The sequence below is a fragment of the Phaenicophaeus curvirostris genome, unplaced genomic scaffold, assembly GCF_032191515.1.
Source record: "Phaenicophaeus curvirostris isolate KB17595 unplaced genomic scaffold, BPBGC_Pcur_1.0 scaffold_153, whole genome shotgun sequence".
Lineage (NCBI taxonomy): Eukaryota > Metazoa > Chordata > Aves > Cuculiformes > Cuculidae > Phaenicophaeus > Phaenicophaeus curvirostris.
Genome location: NW_027206773.1, coordinates 265,183 through 287,462, shown reverse-complemented (window position 1 = coordinate 287,462; position 22,280 = coordinate 265,183). Strand labels below are relative to the sequence as shown.

General features: G+C 65.3%; 2 protein-coding genes across 3 annotated transcripts; both read left to right on the top strand.

The window, feature by feature from the left end:
* The first annotated feature begins 1,562 nt into the window (after positions 1–1,562).
* On the top strand, positions 1,563–15,162 carry STAG3 (STAG3 cohesin complex component). Its single transcript, XM_069882458.1, has 33 exons — positions 1,563–1,672; positions 1,749–1,839; positions 1,913–2,017; positions 2,195–2,291; positions 2,381–2,457; positions 2,534–2,738; positions 3,523–3,674; positions 3,746–3,819; positions 3,939–4,062; positions 4,262–4,360; positions 4,431–4,510; positions 4,810–4,917; positions 5,963–6,062; positions 6,144–6,255; positions 7,287–7,390; positions 7,476–7,565; positions 7,659–7,748; positions 8,384–8,584; positions 9,575–9,645; positions 9,861–9,948; positions 10,070–10,150; positions 11,059–11,151; positions 11,222–11,402; positions 11,473–11,600; positions 11,894–11,995; positions 12,283–12,428; positions 12,823–12,942; positions 13,431–13,621; positions 14,422–14,506; positions 14,629–14,667; positions 14,750–14,834; positions 14,936–14,980; positions 15,091–15,162. Exons 1-33 carry the CDS (start codon positions 1,563–1,565, stop codon positions 15,097–15,099), a joined length of 3,483 nt encoding a protein of 1,160 aa, XP_069738559.1. The 3' UTR covers positions 15,100–15,162.
* Positions 15,163–16,426: 1,264 nt separating this feature from the next.
* On the top strand, positions 16,427–22,175 carry TP53 (tumor protein p53). Of its 2 annotated transcripts, none has more exons than XM_069882486.1 (11): positions 16,427–16,479; positions 16,791–16,943; positions 17,566–17,602; positions 17,787–17,936; positions 18,597–18,783; positions 19,299–19,411; positions 19,784–19,893; positions 20,486–20,607; positions 21,074–21,153; positions 21,499–21,590; positions 21,877–22,175. In XM_069882486.1, the coding sequence occupies exons 2-11, from the start codon at positions 16,885–16,887 to the stop codon at positions 21,965–21,967; spliced, it is 1,041 nt and encodes a 346-aa protein (XP_069738587.1). In that variant the 5' UTR covers positions 16,427–16,479; positions 16,791–16,884; the 3' UTR covers positions 21,968–22,175. The 2 variants fall into 2 exon arrangements, with proteins under 2 accessions (XP_069738587.1, XP_069738586.1); XM_069882485.1 differs by having other exon boundaries at positions 17,784–17,936.
* The last annotated feature ends 105 nt before the right edge of the window (positions 22,176–22,280 follow it).

Below are 22,280 nucleotides of genomic sequence, written 5' to 3'. Positions count from 1 at the left end.
CCCCCAGGCTGTGGGGACCCCCAGGACATAGGGGGGGCTGTGGGGACCCCCGGGGCCATAGAGCGGGCTGTGGGGACCCCCAGGGTGTGGGGACCCCTGGGTTATAGGGGGGACTGTGGGGACCCCCAGGCTGTGGGGACCCCCAGGACATAGGGGGGGCTGTGGGGACCCCCAGGCTGTGGGGACCCTCGGGACATAGGGGGGGCTGTGGGGACCCCCAGGTTGTGGGGACCCCCGGGGCCATAGGGGGGCTGTGGGGACCCCCAGGGTGTGGGGACCCCCGGGACATAGGGGGGACTGTGGGGACCCCCAGGCTGTGGGGACCCCTGGGTTATAGGGGGGACTGTGGGGACCCCCAGGCTGTGGGGACCCCCGGGCCATAGGGGGGACTGTGGGGACCCCCAGGCTGTGGGGACCCTCGGGACATAGGGGGGGCTGTGGGGACCCCCAGGCTGTGGGGACCCTCGGGACATAGGGGGGCTGTGGGGACCCCGGGGCCATAGGGGGGGCTGTAGGGACCCCCAGGCTGTGGGGACCCCCGGGGACATAGGGGGGGCTGTGGAGACCCCCAGGCTGTGGGGACCCCCGGGGCCATAGGGGGCGCTGTGGGGACCCCCAGGCTCTGGGGGGCTATGAGTCCCCTCGCCCCCCTAGACCACGTGATTCCTGGTGCCTCTCTAGCCCCAGCCCCGCACGTGCTGGAGCGGGGGGGGAGGGGAGGAGCGTGCCCCGCGCATGCGCACTGAGCACGGGGTTGGCCCCGCCCAGGGGGCGTGGCCTCCCTCTGCGCGCGCGCAGCCCCCTCCCCCCCTCCCCCCCCGGCACGTGCTCCGGAGCGCCAGGCGAGGCGGGAAAGGGGCGCGCGGTGTCACGTGATCGGGGGGGGGGGGCTGGGGGGCTTCAACCCTCCCCTCGTTAGGGGGGGGGGTCCCGCCTTCCCCTGTGGGACTGGGGGGGCTCAGCCCCCTCCCTGTGATCCAGGAGGGTTGGGGAGGCCTGGCTCAGCTCCTTCATCCCTGGGGTTTCAGGATCTCCCCCCCCACAATCCCCTCCCTGAGGTTTTGGGGGCTCCCACATCCCCTCCCTGGGGCTTTGGGGTCTCTCTCATCCCCTCCCTGGGGTTTTGGGGTCTCCTCGATCCCATCCCTGGGGCTTTGGGACCCCCCGATCCCCTCCCTGAGGTTTTCGGGTCTCCTCGATCCCCTCCCTGGGGCTTTGGGACCCCCTGATCCCCTCCCTGAGGTTTTGGAGTCTCCTCGATCCCCTCCCTGGGGCTTTGGGACCCCCTGATCCCCTCCCTGAGGTTTTGGAGTCTCCTCGATCCCATCCCTGGGGCTTTGGGACCCCCCGATCCCCTCCCTGAGGTTTTGGAGTCTCCTCGATCCCCTCCCTGGGGCTTTGGGACCCCCCGATCCCCTCCCTGAGGTTTTGGGGTCTCCTCGATCCCCTCCCTGGGGCTTTGGGACCCCCTGATCCCATCCCTGCGGTTTTGGGGTCTCTCCTGTCCCATCCCTGGGGTTTTGGGGTGCCCCTGACCCCCGCTGCCCTCCCCAGGCCCCGCCATGCCCCGTCACCGCGCCCCCCGAGCCCAGGGTGGCTCATCCAGCTCCAGCGCAGCTGCGGGATCCGCTGGGATGCAGAGCAGCTCCCCGCGTTCAACCTCCGACACCCCGTGAGTTTCGGGGGGGGCCAGGGTGGGGGTCCCCTGACCCCCCCAGCCGTGCCCCACGGTGCTGCCGTTCCCGCAGGGACATCAGCAGCGACGACTCAGGCAGCGACTTCGAGAAGACGCTCCGGCTGCGCGGCAAGAGGGGGTCTCGCCAGGGTCCTGCCCTCCCGGTACGTCCTGTGCCCCGTTTGCCACCGCGTCCCCTGTCCTGGGGCTGCTCTGAAGCTCCGTGTCCCCTCCCAGCAGGCCTCGAAGCGTCCCCGGAGCAGGGAGCCCGGTGCGGATGGGAGCAGCCCGGAGCAAACCAGCCTCTTTGAGGCCGTCAAGTCAGCCAAGGTCGCTGTGGAGGTAACGGCTCGTGGCTGGATCGCGTCGGGGATCCGGGATGGCGGGACGCAGGGATTTGGGGGTCACTGGGATGCAGGAAGATGCAGGACACCTGGACGCGGGGACACGGGAGGGATGCAGGGGGACGCCGGCGTCTGCCCCTGGCTGCTGCGTGACGTGACCTTCCCGTGCTCACAGACGGTGGTGGACGAGTGGCTGGAGACCTACAAGCAGGACCAGGAGACGGGATTCCTGGAGCTTGCCAACTTCATTGTCCGTTCCTGCGGCTGCAGAGGTCCCCACCGGCTACTCTGTCCCGCTCGGTGCTGACCCCACCCCGCCAAGCCTGGGGACCCCTGGCTTCATCCCTGTTTTTTCCGGCAGGCGTGGTGACCCCGGAGATGTTCAGGAACCTGCAGAACTCAGAGATCATCCAGCAGCTGACGGAGAAGTTTGAGGAGGTCCCGAGTGGGAGCGAGATGGGAGAAGTGGCAGTAGGGTGGGCAGGGGGGGCCCGACTCACCCCGTCTCCCGCAGGATTCGGCTGGTTATCCGCTCTCGCTCAGCACCCAGCTCTGGCGCCGCTTCCGAGCCGGCTTCTGCGAGCTGCTGGCGGTGCTGGTGCAGCGCTGCCAGTACAGCATCGTCTACGACGAGTTCCTGATGGATTCTCTCATCTCGCTGCTCATCGGCCTCTCCGACTCTCAGGTGCGAGCGTTCCGACACACCAGCACCTTGGCAGGTAGGCGGCTCCCAGGGGGGCTCCTCGCGGAGCTCTCCAAAGGGATCTGAACAGCCTGAGATCAACGGGATGGGGTTTAACGAGGCCAAACGCCGGGTCCTGCCCTTGGGGCACAACCCTGAGCAGCTCCAGCCCAGGGAAGCGGCTGGAAAGGTGCTGGAGGAGAAGGGCCTGGGGGGGTTGGTTGAACAGGACCCAGGGGGCCGAGGGCGTCTTGGCTTGGAGCAGAAATGAGCGGCCAGCAGGGCCAGGGAGGTTCTTCTCCCTCTGCTGAGACCAAACCTCGAATCCTGGGCTCAGTTCTGGGTTCCTCGCTCCAAGAAGGACCTTGAGGCTCTGGAGCGAGTCCAGAGAGGAGAACGGAGCTGGGGAAGGGGCTGGAGAACAAGGATTATGAGGAGGAGCTGGGGGTGTTTAGCCTGGAGAAGAGGGGGCTGAGGGGAGACCTCATTGCTCTCTCCAACTCCCTGAGAGGAGGTTGTGGAGAGGAGGGAGCTGGGCTCTTCTCCCAAGGGACAGGGGACAGGACGAGAGGGAATGGCCTCAAGCTCCGCCAGGGCAGGTTCAGGCTGAACATTAGGAAAATATTTTTCACAGAAAGGGTCGTTGGGCTCTGGAACAGGGAGGGGGTTGATTCACCTTCCCTGGAGGGTTTAAGGGACGGGTGGACGAGGTGCTGAGGGACATGGGTTAGTGTTTGATAGGAATGGTTGGACTCGATGATCCGGTGGGTCTCTTCCAACCTGGTGATTCTACAATCCTATGAATCCCACCGCTTTTCCAGCCATGAAGCTGATGACGGCGCTGGTGAACGTGGCGCTCGCCGTCAGGCGGCACCAGGAGAACAACCGGCGGCAGTTCGAGGCCGAGCGCGGCAAAGATCTCGGCCGCCGCGCTGCTGAGAAGCTGGAGGCTCTGCTGGAGAAGCGCCGGGAGGTGAGCGGCGGCGGCAGGAGCGACGGTGGTGGGAATCTGAGCCCCACCTGAGCCCCGCCATGTCCCACCAGCTCCAGGAGCAGCAAGAGGAGATGGAGAACATGATGAACGCCATCTTCAAGGGCGTCTTCGTGCACCGCTACAGGTCGGGAGGGGAACTGGGGGCTCGTGTCCAGGGAAAGGGCAGGTGGGAGCGATGTGGGGATGGGATTTGGCGCCGCTGGGGGTGACGACATGAGCATGGGACGTCGCTGTGTGCGGCAGAGACGTGGTGCCGGAGATCCGAGCCATCTGCATGGAGGAGCTGGGGACATGGATGAGGAGCTACACGGCCTCCTTCCTCACCGATAGCTACCTCAAGTACGTCGGATGGACCCTGCACGACAAGGTGGGTCGGGAATGAGGGGATCCGGGAGGCACGGGGACAGGACGAGGGGTCCCGCTGGGGGTCCGGGAGGCACGGGGACAGGACGAGGGGTCCCGCTGGGGGTCCGGGAGGCACGGGGACAGGACGAGGGGTCCCGCTGGGGGTCCGGGAGGCACGGGGACAGGACGAGGGGTCCCGCTGATGCTCTCTGTCCCCGCAGCAGCGGGAGGTGCGGATGCAGTGCGTGAAGGCTCTGCAGGGCTTGTACAGGAACCGCGACACAGCTGCGCACATGGAGCTCTTCACCAGCCGCTTCAAGGTGAGCGGGGATTCCATGGAGACTCCTCCGGAGCCCGGTGGGGCGGCAGTGACTGCACCCCCTTCCCCAGCCCCGCATGGTGGCCATGGTGCTCGACAAGGACACCGACGTGGCTGTGCAGGCGGTGAAGCTGCTGACGCTGATGCTGGAGTGAGTGCGGGGCCGGGATTGCGAGGGACGTGGGGGGACAGGGTCCTCCAGCGGGATTGGGAATGGGGGAATGGAATGGGGGGACGTGGGGGAACAGAGTCCTCCAGTGGGATTGGGAATGGGGGGACGTGGGAGGACAGGGTCCTCTAGCAGGATTGGGAATGGGGGGACATGCGGGGACAGGGTCCTCCACCGGGATTGGGAATGGGGGAGTGGAATGGGGGGACCTGTGGGGACAGGGTCCTCCAGCGGGACTGGGGACAGAGGGAGCAGGGCCCCTGACTGCTCCGCGTGCGCAGGAACATGGAGGAGGCGCTGACGGAGGAGGATTGTCAGAGCGTTTATCCCATGGTCTACGTCTCCAGCCGGGCGCTGGCCTCTGCTGCCGGGCTCTTTCTCTACCGCAGGTGAGAGCCGGTGCCAGGACCTGCCCCCTGCAGCTCATCCGTGCCTGGCACCGGAGCTGCCGTACCCCGGCCGCAGCCCCCACAAAAATCCCAGCGGTTTCTGCAGCCGAAACCCTGACTCGGCCTCGATTTCCTCCCTGCTGCGCGTGGGGAGCCGCTGGCAGGCGGCCCGTGGAGGCCGGCAGACGGGCGACCGTCGCTGTCCCGAGCGGATCGACGCCGTCCTGGAAGGGAACGAGGCACGGGGCGACCGAATCCTGAATGGGAACGGGGCAGAGGGTGGCCGTGAGCACAAGACCAGCGCGTGCTGGGTCAGCTGCTCCGAGCCCCGACTGCGTCTCGTGCTTGCGGCTCTTGGCACGCTCGCTGCAGCCGCATCTGGTGGCGCCGTGTTTATCTCGGCGCAGGCTGTGGTGGCCCCTGGCACTATCCGTGTTTGGGCTTGTCCCGGCTCCGTTCCCGGCACAGCTGCTCCTGCCGTCAGCGCGGATCCTCCCTGTCCCCCGGGGCTCGGGGCGCGGGTGCCGCCCTGCCGTGGGGGGGACCCACCTCGGGCCCTGCGGCTGCTGGTCCCCGCGTGTCCCCCAGCTCCATCCCCAGGGCAGGGGGGAAGCAGAGGACCCCTGTATCCCTGTCCCTGGAGTTCTGTCCTCAGAGTGGGGGCTTTTGTGGGACCCCCGTGTCCCTGTCCCTGGGGTTTCTGGCCTCTCCGTGTCCCCCCAGGGCTCTGTCCTCGGAGTGGGGGCTCTGTGGGACCCCCGTGTCCCTGTCCCTGGGGTTTCTGGCCTCTCCGTGTCCCCCCAGGGCTCTGTCCTCGGAGTGGGGGCTCTGTGGGACCCCCGTGTCCGTGTCCCTGGGGTTTCTGGCCTCTCTGTGTCCCCCCAGGGCTCTGTCCCCAGAGCAGGGGGATGTGTGGGGAGCCCCACGTCCCCAGAGTGGATCCCTGTGTCCATGTCCCTTGGAGCCTCGTCCTGCTCACGACCCCTGTGCCCCCCGAGCCCGGGGACACGGAGTCCCCAGAGTGACCTCTCCCACCTTCCCGCAGGCTGCTGGATCCCCGGCACGAGGCGGACGAGGAGGCGACAGGCAGTGGTGACAACCGGGTCTTCTTCCGTCTGCTTCTGACCTTCTTCATCGAGAGCGAGGTGAGCGTGGCCGCTGGGAGCCCAGGGAGGGCGCCGGGACCCCCAGGGGGGCACCGTGATGGCCCCTGTCCTCGTCCCCAGCTCCACGAGCACGCGGCCTACTTGGTGGACAGCCTGTGGGACTGCGCCGGGCCCCGGCTGCGCGACTGGGACACCGTCAGCGCCTTCCTGCTGGAGGAGTCGCCCTCCGAGGGTACGGCAGCACTGGGAGAGACAGGAACGTACTGGGACGCCGCGGAGGAGGCACTGGGAGATGCTGGGATGTCACTGGGAGACACTGGGACCAAGTAGGCGACATTGGAGCGCCCTGGGATACCCTTGAGGTATATGGGGATGCCGCTGGGACGCACTGGGAGATGCTGGGACGCAGTAGGTAAGTTGCTGGGAGAGGCTGGGATGCACGAGGAGAGACTGGGATGCACGGGGAGAGACTGGGATACGCTGGGACCGAGTACTGGCTACGTTAGAAGAGCTTGGGGAACCCTTGAGTTGTATGGGATGCTGCTGGGACACACTGGGAGATGCTGGGACGCGCTAGGGATGCACTGGGAGATGCTGGGATGCTCCTGGGAGGTGCTGGGATGCTCCTGGGAGGTGCTGGGATGCACTGGGATGCACTACGGATGCACTGGGAGATACTGGGACACGCTAGGGATGCACTGGGAGATGCTGGGATGCTCCTGGGAGGTGCTGGGATGCTCCTGGGAGATGCTGGGATGCACTGGGATGCACTACGGATGCACTGGGAGATACTGGGACACGCTAGGGATGCACTGGGAGATGCTGGGATGCTCCTGGGAGATGCTGGGATGCTCCTGGGAGATGCTGGGATGCACTGGGATGCACTACGGATGCACTGGGAGATACTGGGACACGCTAGGGATGCACTGGGAGATGCTGGGGCACACTGGGAGATGCTGGGATGCTCCTGGGAGATGCTGGGAAGGCACTGGGAGATGCTGGGACATGCAAGGGTGTGTTGAGAGGGCACAGGGAGACACTGGGTCACCGTGGCAGCGCACTGGGATATACTGGGACACCCCTGGAAGCTGGTGGGACGCGCTGGGGAGGCCCCGGGGCATCCTTGGGACATACAGGGACATGCTGGGACGTCACTGGGAGACGTTGGGAGGTACTGGGAGCTGTGGGAACACCCTGGGACCCCCCGGCCCGTTGAGAGGGGTGCCCGGACCACCCCCCCCAGTGCTTCCCAATCCCCCCCAGGCCTTTCGGACCGGCAGGAGAAGGCGCTGGTGGAGATCCTGGCAGCCAGCGTGGTGCAGGCGGCCGAGGGGGAGCCCCCGCCGGGCCGCGTCCCCTCCAGGAAGGTGACAGAGCCGGGAGAGGGGCTGGGGTCCCCTGAGAACCCCCCCAAACCCCCTTCCTCACCGTGTCCTCCCCCCCCACCACCAGCCCTCGGCTCAGGAGCGCAAAGCGCAGGCGAAGGAGAGATCCCGGCTCAGCCACTGCCTCATCCCGGTGCTGCCCCAGCTCCTGGCTAAGGTGAGCGGGAGGCAGCCCCCCAAAAGCAGCGCCGGGGGGGGGCTTTGGGGGGGGGGTGCGCACGGACCCTCCCTTTCCCACCGCTTCTCCCAGTTCTCAGCCGACGCCGAGAAAGCGGCTCCGCTCCTGGAAACGTTGCGCCGCTGCGACCTCAGCGTCTACTGCACCGGGAGGCTGGAAAAGGTGGCGTCGCCTCGCTCCCTCGTCTCCCCCCGTCCCAAAAAAAACGGGGCTGGGGGACTTTTTTCGGTCAAGAATGCTAATTTTTAGGAGAACAGTGATTTGGGGGGGGCAGAACAGTGATTTCTACGGGCAGAACACTGATTTTTGGGGCTGAAACACCGAATTTGGGGGACGGAATACCAATTTTTGAGCCAGAACACTAATTTTGGGTCAAGAGCACCAATTTTGGGGTCCAGAACTGCCACTTTTAGGGCCAGAACTCCCTTTTGAGGGCCAGAAGACCCTTTTGGGGGCCTTAACCCCCATGCCCAGACCCCTGGCTTTGATCCGTGCTTTCCTCAGAGCCCACAGCCCCCTGGCTGGGGACAGTCCACTGATTTTGGGGACCAGAACTCCCATTTTGTGAGTCAGAAGAGCTATTTTGGGTAGAGAACCCCCTGTTTCTAGATCCCTGGCTTTGATTCCTTTGAGCCCCAGCGCCCAAAGACCCTGACTGGGGCACGAACGTTGATTTTTGGGAAAGGAAGAGAAGAAGGAGGCATGACTATAAATAAGAGCGAGGAAGATTTAGACTAGACATTAGCAAGAAATGTCCCCTCCTTGTCCCCGTCCTGGGAGTCCCCTCGTCCCCGCAGCACTTGGAGCTGCTGCTGGCGCAGCTGCAGGAGGTGGTGGAGAAGCACACGGAGCCGGCGGTGCTGGAGGCCGCGTCCCGCGCTCTCCACGCGCTCTGCGACCCCGAGCTGGCGCTTCACGGGCGCGGGGACCTGGCCCGCAGCCGCCTCGCTGACCAGCTCGCCGACAAGTGCCGGCAGGACGTGGCGGAGCTGCTGCAGGTGCAGAGTGGGACCAGCGGGGATGGGACTGGGGACGGGAGAGGGATGGGACTGGGGACGGGAGAGGGATGGAACTGGGGACTCGAGAGGGATGGAACTGGGGACGGGAGAGGGATGGAACTGGAATGGGAGAGGGATGGAACTGGGGATAGTGGAAGGATGGAACTGGGGACTTGAGAGGGATGGAACTGGGGATGGGAGAGGGATGGAACTGGAACAGGAGAGGGATGGAACTGGAACAGGAGAGGGATGGAACTGGGGATAGTGGAAGGATGGAACTGGGGACGGGAGATGGATGGAACTGGGGATAGTGGACAGATGGAACTGGGGACAGGAGAGGGATGGAACTGGGAACAGTGGGAGGATGGAACTGGGGACTCGAGAGGGATGGAACTGGGGATAGTGGACGGATGGAACTGGAACAGGAGAGGGATTGAACTGGGGACGGGAAATGGATGGAACTGGGGATGGGAGAGGGATGGAACTGGAATGGGAGCGGGATGGAACTGGGGATAGTGGAAGGATGGAACTGGGGACTTGAGAGGGATGGAACTGGGGATAGTGGACGGATGGAACTGGAACGGGAGAGGGATGGAACTGGGGACTCGAGAGGGATGGAACTGGAATGGGAGCGGGATGGAACTGGGGAGAGTGGACGGATGGAACTGGGGACGAGAGGGATGGAACTGGGGATAGTGGACGGATGGAACTGGGGATGGGAGAGGGATGGAACTGGGGATAGTGGAAGGATGGGAGAGGGATGGGAGAGGGATGGAAGTGGGGATGGGGGAAGGATGGAACTGGGAACAGTGGACGGATGGAGCTGGGGATGGGAGAAGGATGGAACTGGGGATGGGAGAGGGATGGAACTGGGGACTCAAGAGGGACATGGGGCTGGGACCAGTGGGAATGGGAGAGGGACCTGGAGCCCAGGACGGAGCTGGGGCCAGCCCCCCATGGGTGTCCCTAACCCCACCTGGTGTCCCCCAGGCCGCGTCCCTGGAGGAGGAGGAGCTGTACAGCATGGCGGCCACACTGAAGCGCATCTCCATCCTCTTCAAGTGAGCAGGGACCCAGGGCCACCACGTCCCCAGGGTCCCCTCCCCTCTATGTCCCACGTCCCACTGCTCATCCCCTGCCCTGCGAGCATCCTGTGTCCCTGTTCCCTATGTCCCCGTCCCTCTGTCCCCATCGCCGCATCCCTGTCCCGTGAGCTCTCCAGGTCCCTCTCCGTGTCCCCGTGACGTCCCTGTCCCTCCGTCCCCGTGTCCTGCAGCGCCCACGACCTGACGCCCTGGCAGCTCTTCGAGCCCTGTGCCCAGTTGCTGCAGCGCGCGGTGGACACGGGAGAGGTGCCGTCACAGGTACCCTGGGGGCTCGGGGGGGGGCTCCGGGGGGTCTCTAGGGTCGCCCTGCGAGTTCCGCGGGGTCTCTGGAGCCCCTCCTGTTCCGGGAGGGCTGCCCCGTGAGCTCCTGTCCCCACAGGTCCTCGTCCCCACCATCTCCTGCCTCGCCTTCCACATCCTCTGGGATCTCTCCCACCTGCCCAGCACCGACGTCCCCGAGGTGAGAGAGCAGCACGGGGGTGGCTGCCAGGACAGCTTGGAGCCACCTCCGTGTCCCTAACAGCCACCACGTCCATTCCTAGTGGCCACCACGTCCCTAACGGCCACCACGTCCATTCCTCGTGGCCACCACGTCCCTAACGGCCACCACGTCCATTCCTCGTGGCCACCACGTCCCTAACGGCCACCACGTCCATTCCTCGTGGCCACCACATCCATTCCTCGTGGCCACCACGTCCCTAACGGCCACCACGTCCATTCCTCGTGGCCACCACGTCCATTCCTAGTGGCCACCATGTCCCTAACGGCCACCACGTCCCTAACGGCCACCACGTCCATTCCTCGTGGCCACCACGTCCATTCCTAGTGGCCACCATGTCCCTAACAGCCACCACGTCCATTCCTCGTGGCCACCACGTCCCTAACGGCCACCACGTCCATTCCTAGTGGCCACCATGTCCCTAACGGCCACCACGTCCATTCCTCGTGGCCACCACGTCCCTAACGGCCACCACGTCCATTCCTAGTGGCCACCACGTCCCTAACGGCCACCACGTCCATTCCTAGTGGCCACCACGTCCCTAACGGCCACCACGTCCATTCCTAGTGGCCAGCACGTCCCTAACGGCCACCATGTCCATTCCTCGTGGCCACCACGTCCCTAACGGCCACCACGTCCATTTCTCGTGGCCACCACGTCCATTCCTAGTGGCCACCATGTCCCTAACGGCCACCATGTCCATTCCTCGTGGCCACCACGTCCATTCCTAGTGGCCACCACGTCCCTAACGGCCACCACATCCATTCCTAGTGGCCACCACGTCCCTAACGGCCACCACGTCCCTAACGGCCACCACGTCCATTCCTCGTGGCCACCACGTCCCTAACGGCCACCACGTCCCTTTGCAGGAGCCGCTGCGGCGCCTCCAGACTCGCGCCGCCTCCTTCTGCTCGCTGTGCCAGAGCTGCCTCTCCGACGCGGACGCCGGCGTGCGGGAGCAGGTCTGGGCCACGCCGGGGCTGGGGGGACGCGGCCTCGGGGCTGTCCCCGAGCCCGTCCTCGTCTCCTCAGGCCTTCATGGCGCTCGCCGACCTCCTGGTGGTGCTGGGGCCGCGGCTGCGGCGCGATGGGCGCGAGGCGCTGGCGCCGCTGGAGCTGCGGCCGGACACGGAGCTCCAGTCGCTGCTCGCGGGATTCCTCCTGGATCACGTCTTCAGCCCCGGGGGCGCCTGCGACGAGCTGGAGGCCGCAGGTAACGTCCGCTCTCTGCGTATCCCGGGATTCTGCGCTGCCGGCGCCTCCTGCACCCTCGATCCCCGCAGACGACAGCGAGAGCCGCGTCTGTGAGCTGAATCGGCGCCGCGTCCTCCTCGCCGCCTACTGCAAACTCGTCCTCTACGGCGTCCTCGAGCTCCACGCCGCCTCCGATGTCGCCAAGCACTATGACAAGGTGGGAACGTGGCCCAGACGGCTTTGGGGACACCAGGACGGCTTTGGGGACACCGGGACGGCCCTGGGGATGCCAAGATGGCATCTGGAGTGGCTTTGGGGACACAAGGATGGTGTTGGTGGAGACTGGGAGACTGCTTTGGGGACCCCAGGATGATCTTGGGGACACTGAGATGGCTTTGGGGACACAAGGATGGTGTTGGTGGAGACTGGGAGACTGCTTTGGGGACCCCAGGATGATCTTGGGGACACCGGGATGGCTTTGAGGACACCAGGACCTTGTGCCCTCCCCAGTTCTACAGCGACTACGGGGACATCATCAAGGAGACGCTGAGCTCCATCCGCCACATCGACCCCCAGAAGTGGGCGCAGATCCTGCTCCTCAGCCTCCAGCAGGTCCTGGGGTCTTGGGGGGCTCCAGGGGGTCCCAGGGTCTCCGGGTGGATCTGGGGGTCTCCACGAAGGTCCAGGAGATGCAAACATGGTGTCTCTGGAGAGGTCCGAGGTTGGGTGAGGGGATCATCCAGGTCGGTCTGGGGGTCTCCGGGAAGGTCCAGGAGGCGTGGATGTGAGGATTTTGGAGAGAACCAGGGCTGGGTGGGAGGCACTGGGTGGTTCTAGGGGTCTCCAGGTGGGTCTGGGGTCTCCAGGTCCCCTCACTCCCCATGTTCCCCCCCCCCCAGCTGATGTCAGAGCTGCTGCTGACGCAGGGGCCCGAGATCCAAGCAACCGAAGGGTTCCTAGAGATCCGGGACTTGGCGCGGCGCTTCTCGCTCTTCTTCAACCTCCACCCCATCCAGCACCGCCCCGAGCTGCTCCACCTGCACTGGTCAGGGGGGCTGGAGGCTCATTTTGGGGTCTGGGGGCTCAGATTGAGGGTTCTAGGAGCTCATTTTGGAATTCTAGGACCTCACTTTGGGGTTGGAGGGTCTCACTTTGGGGTACAGGGGCTCACTTTGGGGGTTCTGGGGTCTCCTGGAGGGGTCTGGGGCCTCCTTTGGGGCTCTAGGAGCCCATTTTGGGTCTGGGGGCTCATTTTGGTGTCCGGAGGTTTCTTTGGGGGCTGGGGGCTCGGTTTGAGGATTCTAGGAGCTCATTTTGGGGTTGTGGGGTCTCGCTTTGGGGGTTGTGGGGTCTCATTTTGGAGTATGGGGACTCACTTCGGGAGTTCTGGGGTCTCCTTTTCGGGGTCTGGGGGCTCCATGGGTCTGGGGTCTCCTCAGGGAGGGGCTGCAGTTCGCGCTGGGCCCCCCGGGGCAGGCGTCGGCGCCCCAGACGCTCCCGTTCCTGGAGGTTCTCAGCGAGTTCTCCCCGCGGCTGCTGCCCCCCGACCGCGCCCGGCTGTGAGAGAGGGACCTCAACATCTCCGGGAGCCTTGGGGGGGGGTCTTGGGGTCCATGGGGGGGTCTGGGTGGGGTCCCCAACGTCCCCATGGGGTCCTAGTAGGGTCCTGAAGGTCCCTATGGAGCCCCTGATGTCCATGAGGGGTTCCCGGTGGGGTTCCTGAGGTTCACGTGGGGTCCTGGGGGTGATGTGGGACCCTCAAGGTCCCGCTAGGGATCTAGGGGTGCTGGGGGGGTCCCCTGTGAGGTCCTCAACATCCCTAAGGGGTCCCAGTAGGGTCCGCAAGGTCTAGGGGGGGTCTTCAACATCTCCATGGGTTCCCTGTGGGGTTCTCCAAGTCCACGTGTGGTCACTGGGGAGTCCTCAAGGTCTCATTGGGGTTCTGGGGGACGATATGGGGTTCCGGTAGGTTCTTCAGGGTCCATATGGGGTTCCTGGTGGGATCCGGGGTCTCTCGGGGCTCCGTGTGGGTCCTTGCACCCCCCAGGCTGCTGCACCTGGAGCGGCTGTGCCGGGAGCGGTGGCTGCGCCGGGGGGACCCCGATTCCTGTCCCCCCGTGGCCGTTTACCGGCAGTCCCTGCACCCCCCGGACAAGGACGAGGGGGGCTCCTTGGCCCCCAGAGGCCCCCGACCACGGCCCCCGACCGCGACCCCCGCCAAGAGACCCCGACTGCACGGTGAGGGGGGACCCCGAGTCCAGGGTCCCCATGTCCTGGGGGTCCCCAAGTCTGAGGTCCCCGTGTCCTGGGTGTCTCTGTGACCTGGGGTCCCCAAGTCTGAGATCTCCATGTCCTGGGGGTCTCAGTGCCCTGGGGGTCCCCAAGTCTGAGGTCTCCATGTCCTGGGGGTCTCAGGGTCCTGGGGGTCCCCAAGTCTGAGGTCTCTGTGTCCTGGGGGTCCCCAAGTCTGCGGTCCCCATGTCCTGGGGGTCTCAGTGCCCTGGGGGTCCCCAAGTCTGAGGTCCCCGTGTCCTGGGTGTCTCTGTGACCTGGGGGTCCCCAAGTCTGAGGTCTCCATGTCCTGGGGGTCTCCGTGTCTTGGGGCTCCCCAAGTCTGAGGTCTCCATGTCCTGGGGGTCTCAGGGTCCTGGGGGTCCCCAAGTCTGAGGTCTCTGTGTCCTGGGGGTCCCCAAGTCTGCGGTCCCCATGTCCTGGGGGTCTCAGTGCCCTGGGGGTCCCCAAGTCTGAGGTCCCCGTGTCCTGGGGGTCTCTGTGACCTGGGGTCCCCAAGTCTGAGGTCTCCATGTCCTGGGGGTCCCCAAGTCTGAGGTCTCCGTGTCCTGGGGTCCCCACATCCTGGGGTCCCCAAGTCTGCAGTCCCCATGTCCTGGGGTTCTCAGTGCCCTGGGGGTCCCCAAGTGTGAGTTCTCCATGTCCTGGGGGTCCCCGTGTCCTGCTGTGGGATTGGGGACGTGGATGGGGTTGGGGACAGGGACAGGGGCTGGGGGGGGATACCAGCCCCCCCGTCCCCCTCTCAGAGTCCCCCAGTTCCGCGCTCCCCACGCCGCTGCCCAGCCCGACGCTCGCCTCCACGGGGCTGCGGCGTCCCGGCTTCTCCCGGAGGTGAGGAACGCGCCGCGGGGTGACCCCCGAACCCCAAAAACTGGGCTGGGGGGGGGGGCGGGGGGTGGGGAGGCCCCCAGAAAACAGAGGGGACTCCCCTGAACCCCAACTCGCCCCTCCAGCAGCAGCTCGGTGTCGCTGTGGCACAGCAGGATGAGCCGGTGAGGGGGACGCGGGGGGAAACGGGGGGAGCTGGGGGGCACGCGGGGGGCTGGGGGAGACATGGGGACCCCCCTGCTCCAGGCTCAGCCTGATGGTGGAGGAGGAAGAGGAGGAGGAGGAGGGCGGCCAGGAGGAGAGCAGCGAGGGCGTCCCAGAGCAGGACAAGGTGAGCCCCCCGCTCCCTGAGGGCCCCCCAAAACCCCTGACAGGGGCAGGGGGAGCGGCAGCGCCCTGGGACGCCCCCCAACTCCTGTCTGTGCCCCCCAGGATCGGCTCTGCGACCTCTTCGACTCCACCACCCTGGGAATCGAGGTGAGGGGGGGGGGTCTCATGGGACCCCAACTTAGTGCCCCCCAACTTTGGGGGGGGGGAGGTCTCACGGGACCCCAAAGCAGCGCCCCCCAAACTCTCTTGGCCCCTAGGACGCCTGAGCAGTTCAGGACCCGTTTATTGTTGTTGGGACCCCGAATTAGTGCCCCCCAAGTTTGCAGGGGGGTGGGGGGGGTGTCTCCCGGCCCCCCTCATCACCCCCCAGCTCCCCTGAGCAGTTCAGAACCCGTTTATTTTGTTGGGAGCTCCGAGCGGGGCCCCCGGAGCCCGTTCGGCACCGTGAATAAACTTGGTTGATCACGTTAACGGTTTGGCTGGAATTTTGGGGGGGAGTCAGGTCCAGGCTCGGCCCTGCTACCCCCCCCAGCCCCCCCAAACGCCCATCACTGGAGGGGAAAATCAGCGCAGAGCTTCAGGAATACCTGGAGAATTGGGGGTCTGGGGGCTCATCGGGGTGCGAGGGCTCCTTTAGGGACAAGGTGGGGGTCTGGGAGCTCATTTTGGCATCTGGGGGCTTCTTCGGGGGGTGCCTAGAGGTCACTTTGAGGGTCTGGGGGCTCCTTTAGAGGGTGCTTGCAGCTGGCAGCGGATGAGCAGCAGCTTCATCGTCCTGTGGGGTGGGGGGTCAACCAGTGTCACCCCTCTAGAGCCCCCTGGGATCCTTCCAGGACCCCCAGGGCCACTCTGGACCCATCTAGAGCCCCCCCCCCGAGACCTCTTTAAGACCTTCAAGGACCCCTCTTAGACCCCCAGCACCCCTCTAGAGCCCCCTGGGACTCTTTTAGGGCTTTCTAGGACCCTTATAGGACCCCCAGGACCCCACTAGAGACTCTCTGGACCCCTCTAGAGACCCCCAGGACCCTTCTAAAGGCCCCCAGACCTACCTAGAGCCCCCAAGTTCCCATCTAGGGCCCTCAGGACCCCTGTAGGGACCCCCAACACCCCTTTAGAGCCACCTAGGACCCCTCTAGAGCCCCCTGAGACCCCAGTGCTCCCAGTGTCTCTCCCAGTTCTCCCAGTGCTCTTTCCTGGTCTAATTGGGACCTCAAGGGGTTGGGTTAGAGGCATCCCAGTGTTCCCAGTGCCCCCCGGTGGCCTTTACTGGTCTTATTGGGGCACCGGAGGGTAGGTTAGAGGCATTCCAGAGCTCCTAGTGACCCCGGGGTAGGGGTTAGAGGCACCCCAGTGCTCCCAGTTCCCCCTCAGTGCTCTTGCCTGGTCTGACTGGGACCCCAGCGGGGGGGTTAGAGCCACCCCAGCGCCCACGGGGTGAAGGAGCGACCAGGCCCTTTGCCCTCATCCAAGATGGCGTCGCGGCCTCACGGGGTCAATAGGCAAACGAGACCCACCCCCCACCCTGTGCCATCACCAAAGATGGCGGCAGAGGCCTCAACGCCCCGCCCCGCCCCCTCGCGCGGTGCATGTCGGGACGGGGGATTCCCCAGCGCGTGCGGCGGCGGCGGCGGCAGCGCGGGACGCAGGTACCGGGGCGGAGGGGGTGGGGGGGGGGCGAGTCGGAGAGCGCATTAAATGGGGGGGGGGCACCCCAAAAACTGCCCCCTCCTTCATGGAAGGGGAGGGGTCCCTTTATCCCCTGTAGGAAAGGGCCTGGCGGGGCTCTGGGTCGCCTTTTTGGGGGGGTCCTGGGCTCCTGAAGGCCTTGGGGGGGGGGGGGGCTCCAAGCTCAGGGGCCTCAGGGGTCTGGGCCCCCCCCGGAAAAAGAAAAAATAAAAGAAAAGCCAGGAATTTGGGTGCTTGAATCGCTTATTTTCTTACCCCCCCCCTATCACAGGGGTCTCAGACGTCGGATCAGCGCCCTCCCCTCCCCGAAAAAAAGCGGGTTCCAGTCTTCTAGCACCGTCCCCCCGCCCCCCCCCCCCCCCGTCATGGCTGAAGAGCTGGAGCCGCTGCTGGGGGGCGAGGGCTTCTTGGAGCATTGGAACATGTGAGTGAGGGGCTGGGGGGGGAATTGGGGGGCTGGGGGGGCGTTTTTGGGGCTGGAGGGGGCATTTTTGGGGCTGGGGGGGTTTTGGGGGGCTGGAGGGGGCATATTTGGAGGCTGGAGGGGGCATATTTGGGGGCTGGAGGGGGCATTTTGGGGGGCTGGAAGGGGGATGTTGGGGGGCTGGGGGGGCATTTTTGGGGCTGGGGGGGTACTTTTGGGGCTGGGGGGCATTTTGGGGGCTGGAGGGGTTATTTTGGGGGCTGGGGGGGCATTTGGGGGGCTGGAAGGGGGCATTTGGGGGGCTGGAAGGGGAATTTTTGGGGGCTGGAGGGGGTACTTTTGGGGCTGGGGGGGTATTTTTGGGGCTGGGGTGATATATTTGGGGCTGGGGGATTTGTGGGGCTGGAGGGGGGATTTGGAGTGCTGGGGGGTGATTTTGGGGGGCTGGAGGGGGGATTTTTGGGGCTGGGGGGGATTTGTGGGGGGCTGGAGGGGTTATTTATGGGGCTGGGGGGTTATTTATGGGGCTGGTGGGGGATTTGGGGGGCTGGAGGGAGGACTTTTGGGGGCTGGTGGGGGCACCTGAGTGACCTTTGACTTTGCGCCCCCCCCGCCCCCCCAGGCTCCATGACACGTTCCTGGAGGATCCAACAGAATGGGTGAGTGTTGGGGGGTGGGGCAAGGGTCCTGGGGGACACCCCCCCCCCCCAAAAAAAAGAAGGTGTTCTGCCTTCCCCCCCAAAGAAAAGTTTCCTTAACCCTCCAAAAAGGGTGCTTGGCATCCTGAGACCCCCCCAAAAAGGGGTCCCAGATGCTCTAACCCCCCCTCACCCCCCCCAGCAGGAGCTGAGCCCCCTGGGGCCCCCCCCGGAGCCCCCCCCCTCGCTGCCGCCCCCCTCCCCGGTCGTTCCCTCCACCGAGGATTATGGGGGGCACTACGATTTCCGACTGGGATTCCTCGAAGCCGGGACCGCCAAGTCCGTCACCTGCACCGTAAGGGGGGGGGGGTCACAGGTTTTGGGGGGGGAGATCAAGGGTTTGGGGGGCCACAGAGGGTGGGAAGGAGCCATGGGTCTATGGGGTGGGGGGGAGGGCAGGGTTTGGGGGTGCGGGGGGGGGGGGGCGAGGATTTGGGGGATTTGAGGGTTTGGGGAGGGGACAGGGGGCTCGAGGGGGGGGGCACAGGGAGCTTAGAGGGGCAAGTTGGGGGAGCTCAAGGATTTAGGGGGACACTGAGAGGGGGGCAGGGGGCAAGGGTTTGGGTCCCAACTGGGGGTTCCACATATTTGGGTTCTTTGTGGGGGGGGATAACTGGGGATCCCACGTATCTGGGTTCTTTGCGGGGGGATAACTGGGGATCCCACGTATCTGGGTTCTTTGGGGGGGGGGGATAAGTGGGGGTCCCACATATCTGGGTTCTTTGGGGGGGGGATAACTGGGGGTCCCACATATCTGGGTTCTTTGGGGGGGGATAACTGGGGGTCCCACATATCTGGGTTCTTTGCGGGGGGGATAACTGGGGATCCCACATATCTGAGTGTTATAGAAGCATATTGGGGGGGGTCCCAACTAGGGGTCCCACATCTCAGGGTGCTATGGGGGGGGCACTGAGGGGGTCCCAACTGGGGGTCCCACCTCCTGCCCCCCCCCCAGTACTCCCCGGAGCTGAACAAGCTGTACTGCCGGCTGGCCAAGCCCTGCCCGGTGCAGGTGAGGGTGGGGGTCCCGCCGCCCCCCGGGACGCTGCTTCGAGCCGTCGCCGTCTACAAGAAATCGGAGCACGTGGCCGAGGTCGTGCGGCGCTGCCCCCACCATGAGAGATGTGGGGGGCCCGGAGACGGTGAGGGGATCCCCCCCCTTTCCCTGCGAGGGGATGGGGGGGAGCAATTAGGGATTTAGAGGGGGTATTGGGGAGTGGGGAGGGGTTTTTTGGGGGGAGTTAGGGGGCTGGGAGGGCACGTTGGGGGCAATTAGGGGGTACGGAGGAGTTTAAAGGGGGTATTAGGGAGTGGGGAGGGAGTTAGGGGGCTGGGAGGGGGTGTGGGGGGATTTAGGGGGGCTTGGGGGTCTCGGGGGGGATGTTAGTGGGTCAGGGGGATAATTTAGGGGTCTCAGGAGGGTATTTTGGGGTGTTGAGGGGTATTGGGGGCGATCAGGGGGTTGTTTGGGGGCTACGGGGGGGTTACAAGAGGCTGGTTTGGGGTTCGGGGGGGTGTTTGGGATTGTGGGGGGGTTACAAGGGGCAGTTTTGGGGTTCAGGGGGGTGTTTTGAGGGGTATCTGGGGGTCCCAAGGGGGTGTTTGGGGAGTATTTTGGGGTACGGGGGGTGTCCTGACTCGGGGTTCTCTCCCCCAGGCCTGGCCCCAGCCCAGCATCTGATCCGGGTGGAGGGGAACCCCCAGGCTCGTTACTATGACGACGAGACCACCAAGCGCCACAGCGTGACTGTCCCCTACGAGCCCCCCGAGGTAACACCCCCCCCCAAAAAACTCCTCCTGCACCCCAAAATAATCACTTGCACCCCAAAATGCTCTCCTGGGACCCCCCAAAATACCCCCTAGGCCTCCAAACACCCCCCTGAGACCCCTAGATATCCCTTTGGCACCCCAAAACACCATCTTTGGACAGTACATACTTCTCTGGCACCCCAAAACACCCTCCTGGGACCCCCAAAATACTCCCCAGGACCCCTGTCCCTCCCCTGAGACCCCAAGATTGCTCCCTAGACCCCCAGTTCTTACAAAGAGTCCCGGAGGAGGCTCAGGGAGGGGATTTTCTGGTGCTGGGGGGTTTTCGGGGTGCACCGCACCCCCCTTAGTGATGCCGCCCCCCCCCCTCAGGTGGGCTCGGATTGTACCACGGTTCTGTACAACTTCATGTGCAACAGCTCCTGCATGGGGGGCATGAACAGGCGCCCCATCCTCGCCATCCTCACGCTGGAGGGGCCGGGGTGAGCTGACCCCCCTCCCCAAATCCCAGATTCCCCCCCCAGCCCCTCGCCCCATTCCTGGATCCACCCCTAGTTCAATCCCTGTGCTCTCCAAAGTCACGAATCCCTGGGTTTGCCCCCAACTTCAGTCTCGGGGGGTGTCCTTCTCCTATCCTGTTTTTCTCCCCCTTTCTCCAATCCCTGGGTGTCCGTGTTGTGTCCCCCCCCCCAAAGTCCTGGATTCCTGGGTCTCCCCATTTTCCTGGGTCACCCTCCCCCCCCCCAATCCTTGGGTCGTGTCCCCCCCCAACCTTACAACCCTCAGTCCGTTTTTGGGGCGATCCCTGGGTCTCCTTGGATGGGGAGGGGTCCCCGGATGCCCAAATCCCTTTTTTGGGGGGGTCCCCAGGCACCTCGATCCCTTTTTGTCGCGGGGGGGGGGGGAGGGGTCCCTGGGTTGGAGCTTTGGGGTCTCTGGGGGACCCTGGATCCCTCGAAGGGGGTTGGGGGGGGGTGCTGGTTGGAGGTGCCTGGATCCCTCGGCGCAGGGGGGGGAAGTAGGGGGTGCTGCCCCCCCAAAACACCTGCCATGTCCCCCCCCCCCCCAATTTAGGGGTCAGATCCTGGGGCGTCGCTGCTTCGAGGTGCGAGTCTGCGCCTGCCCCGGCCGCGACCGCAAGATCGAGGAGGAGAATTTCCGCAAGAGGGGAGAGGGCCAGAAAGGCGCTAAACGAGGTGGGGGGGCCCCCCTAACCCCTCCCCAGATACCTGGGGCCTTTTCTGGGGGGGTTAGGGGTGTCTGTGGGGCCCCCCCAGACACCTGGTTCCATTTGGGAGGGAGCTAGGGGTGTCTATGGGCACCCCCAACCCCTTGGGTCCCTCTAGGAGAGGATGGGGGGTGTCTATGAGGCCCCCCCAGACACCTGGTTCCATTTTGGGGGGGCGCTAGGGGTGGCTATGGGCGCCCCCAGACACCTGAGACCCTTTAGGGGAGGATGGGGGTGTCTGTGGGCCCCCCCCGACGTCTGGTTCCCTTTTCGGGGGGCTAGGGGTGTCTATACTTCCCCCCCCCCCCAACACCTGGCACGTTTTTTGGAGGGCAGGGGAGCCCCTGAATTCCTTTTTGGGGGGGTCTTTGGGTGTGCTTAGACCCCCCCAAAACCCCTCTCTCACTCCTATTTTGTCATCCGTGCCCCCCCAGCGTTGCCCCCCCCGGCTGAAGCCCCCGAGAGCTCCAAGAAGCGGATGCTGAATCCTGATCCCGAGGTTTTCTACCTGCCGGTGCGTGAGGGGGGGGTGGGGGGCAATTGGGGGTCTGGAGGGGGTTTCCTTGGGGCAGTTGAGGGTCTTAGGGGCTTTTAGGGATCGGGGGGGCGGGGGCGTTTAGGGGTTCCAGGGGGTCATGTTGGGGGTCCCTTGGGGCAGTTGGTGGGGGGTGGAGGCACTTCTGGGAGGGTCTAGGGGGCGATTTGGGGTGTCGGGGGGCACTTGGGGGGAGGTCAGGGCCATTTGAAACCCCAATTTCATTTTTGGGGGGGATCAGGGCCATTTCTGACACCCGAATTTCATTTTGGGGGGGGTCAGGGCCATCTCTGACACCCGAATTTCATTCTGGGGGGGGGTCAGGTCCGCGGGCGCCGTCGTTACGAGATGCTGAAGGAGATTAACGAGGCGCTGGAGGTGGCGGCCGAGGCGAGAGCAGCAGCAGCGCCGCTGCCGTGAGTTTGGTTGGGGGGCTCGGGCCCCATTTACGGGGGCTGGGGGTGGGGGGGGGGGGGATCCAGGAGACTGGGGCAACTGGGAGGAAGGGGGGGGGAACGGAACTGGGGTCCCAGTTTGGAGAGGGAGGACCCCAGTATGGCAGAACTGGGAGGAAGGGGGGGAACTGGGGTCCCAGTAGGAGAAGGAGACCCCGTTACAGGCTAATTGGGGGGCAGTGGGCTAACTGGGGGGGGCCTGTGGGGTATCCCCTGACCCCCCTTTCCCCCCCCCCCCCCCAACCAGGCTCAAGGGACGCCGCTCGCGGGGGGAGGGGCTGGTGCCGCGGAGCGGGAAGAAGCTGCTGCTCAAGGCGGAAGTGGCGGACTCCGACTGACCACGCCCCCTGCCCTGTAGGCCACGCCCACTTCCCCCTCCCGCTCCGCTAGGCCACGCCCCTCATAGCCATATATGGTCATGCTTGTCCTGCGCGGTGACCACGCCCCCAACGCCCCCTGGCCACGCCCCCTGCCGCTTTGGCCACGCCCCCCGCCATCTTTTTTTTAAGGCCCTTTTTATACAATAAAGGTCTTTTTTGTACTGCCCCCCCCCCAGTCCCTAGGATGGGGGAACTGGGAGCCCAGTTTGAGGATGGGGTGGGGGGAACCATCTGTCTGGGATTAGGGGGGATTTGCCCCCCCCCCACCCCG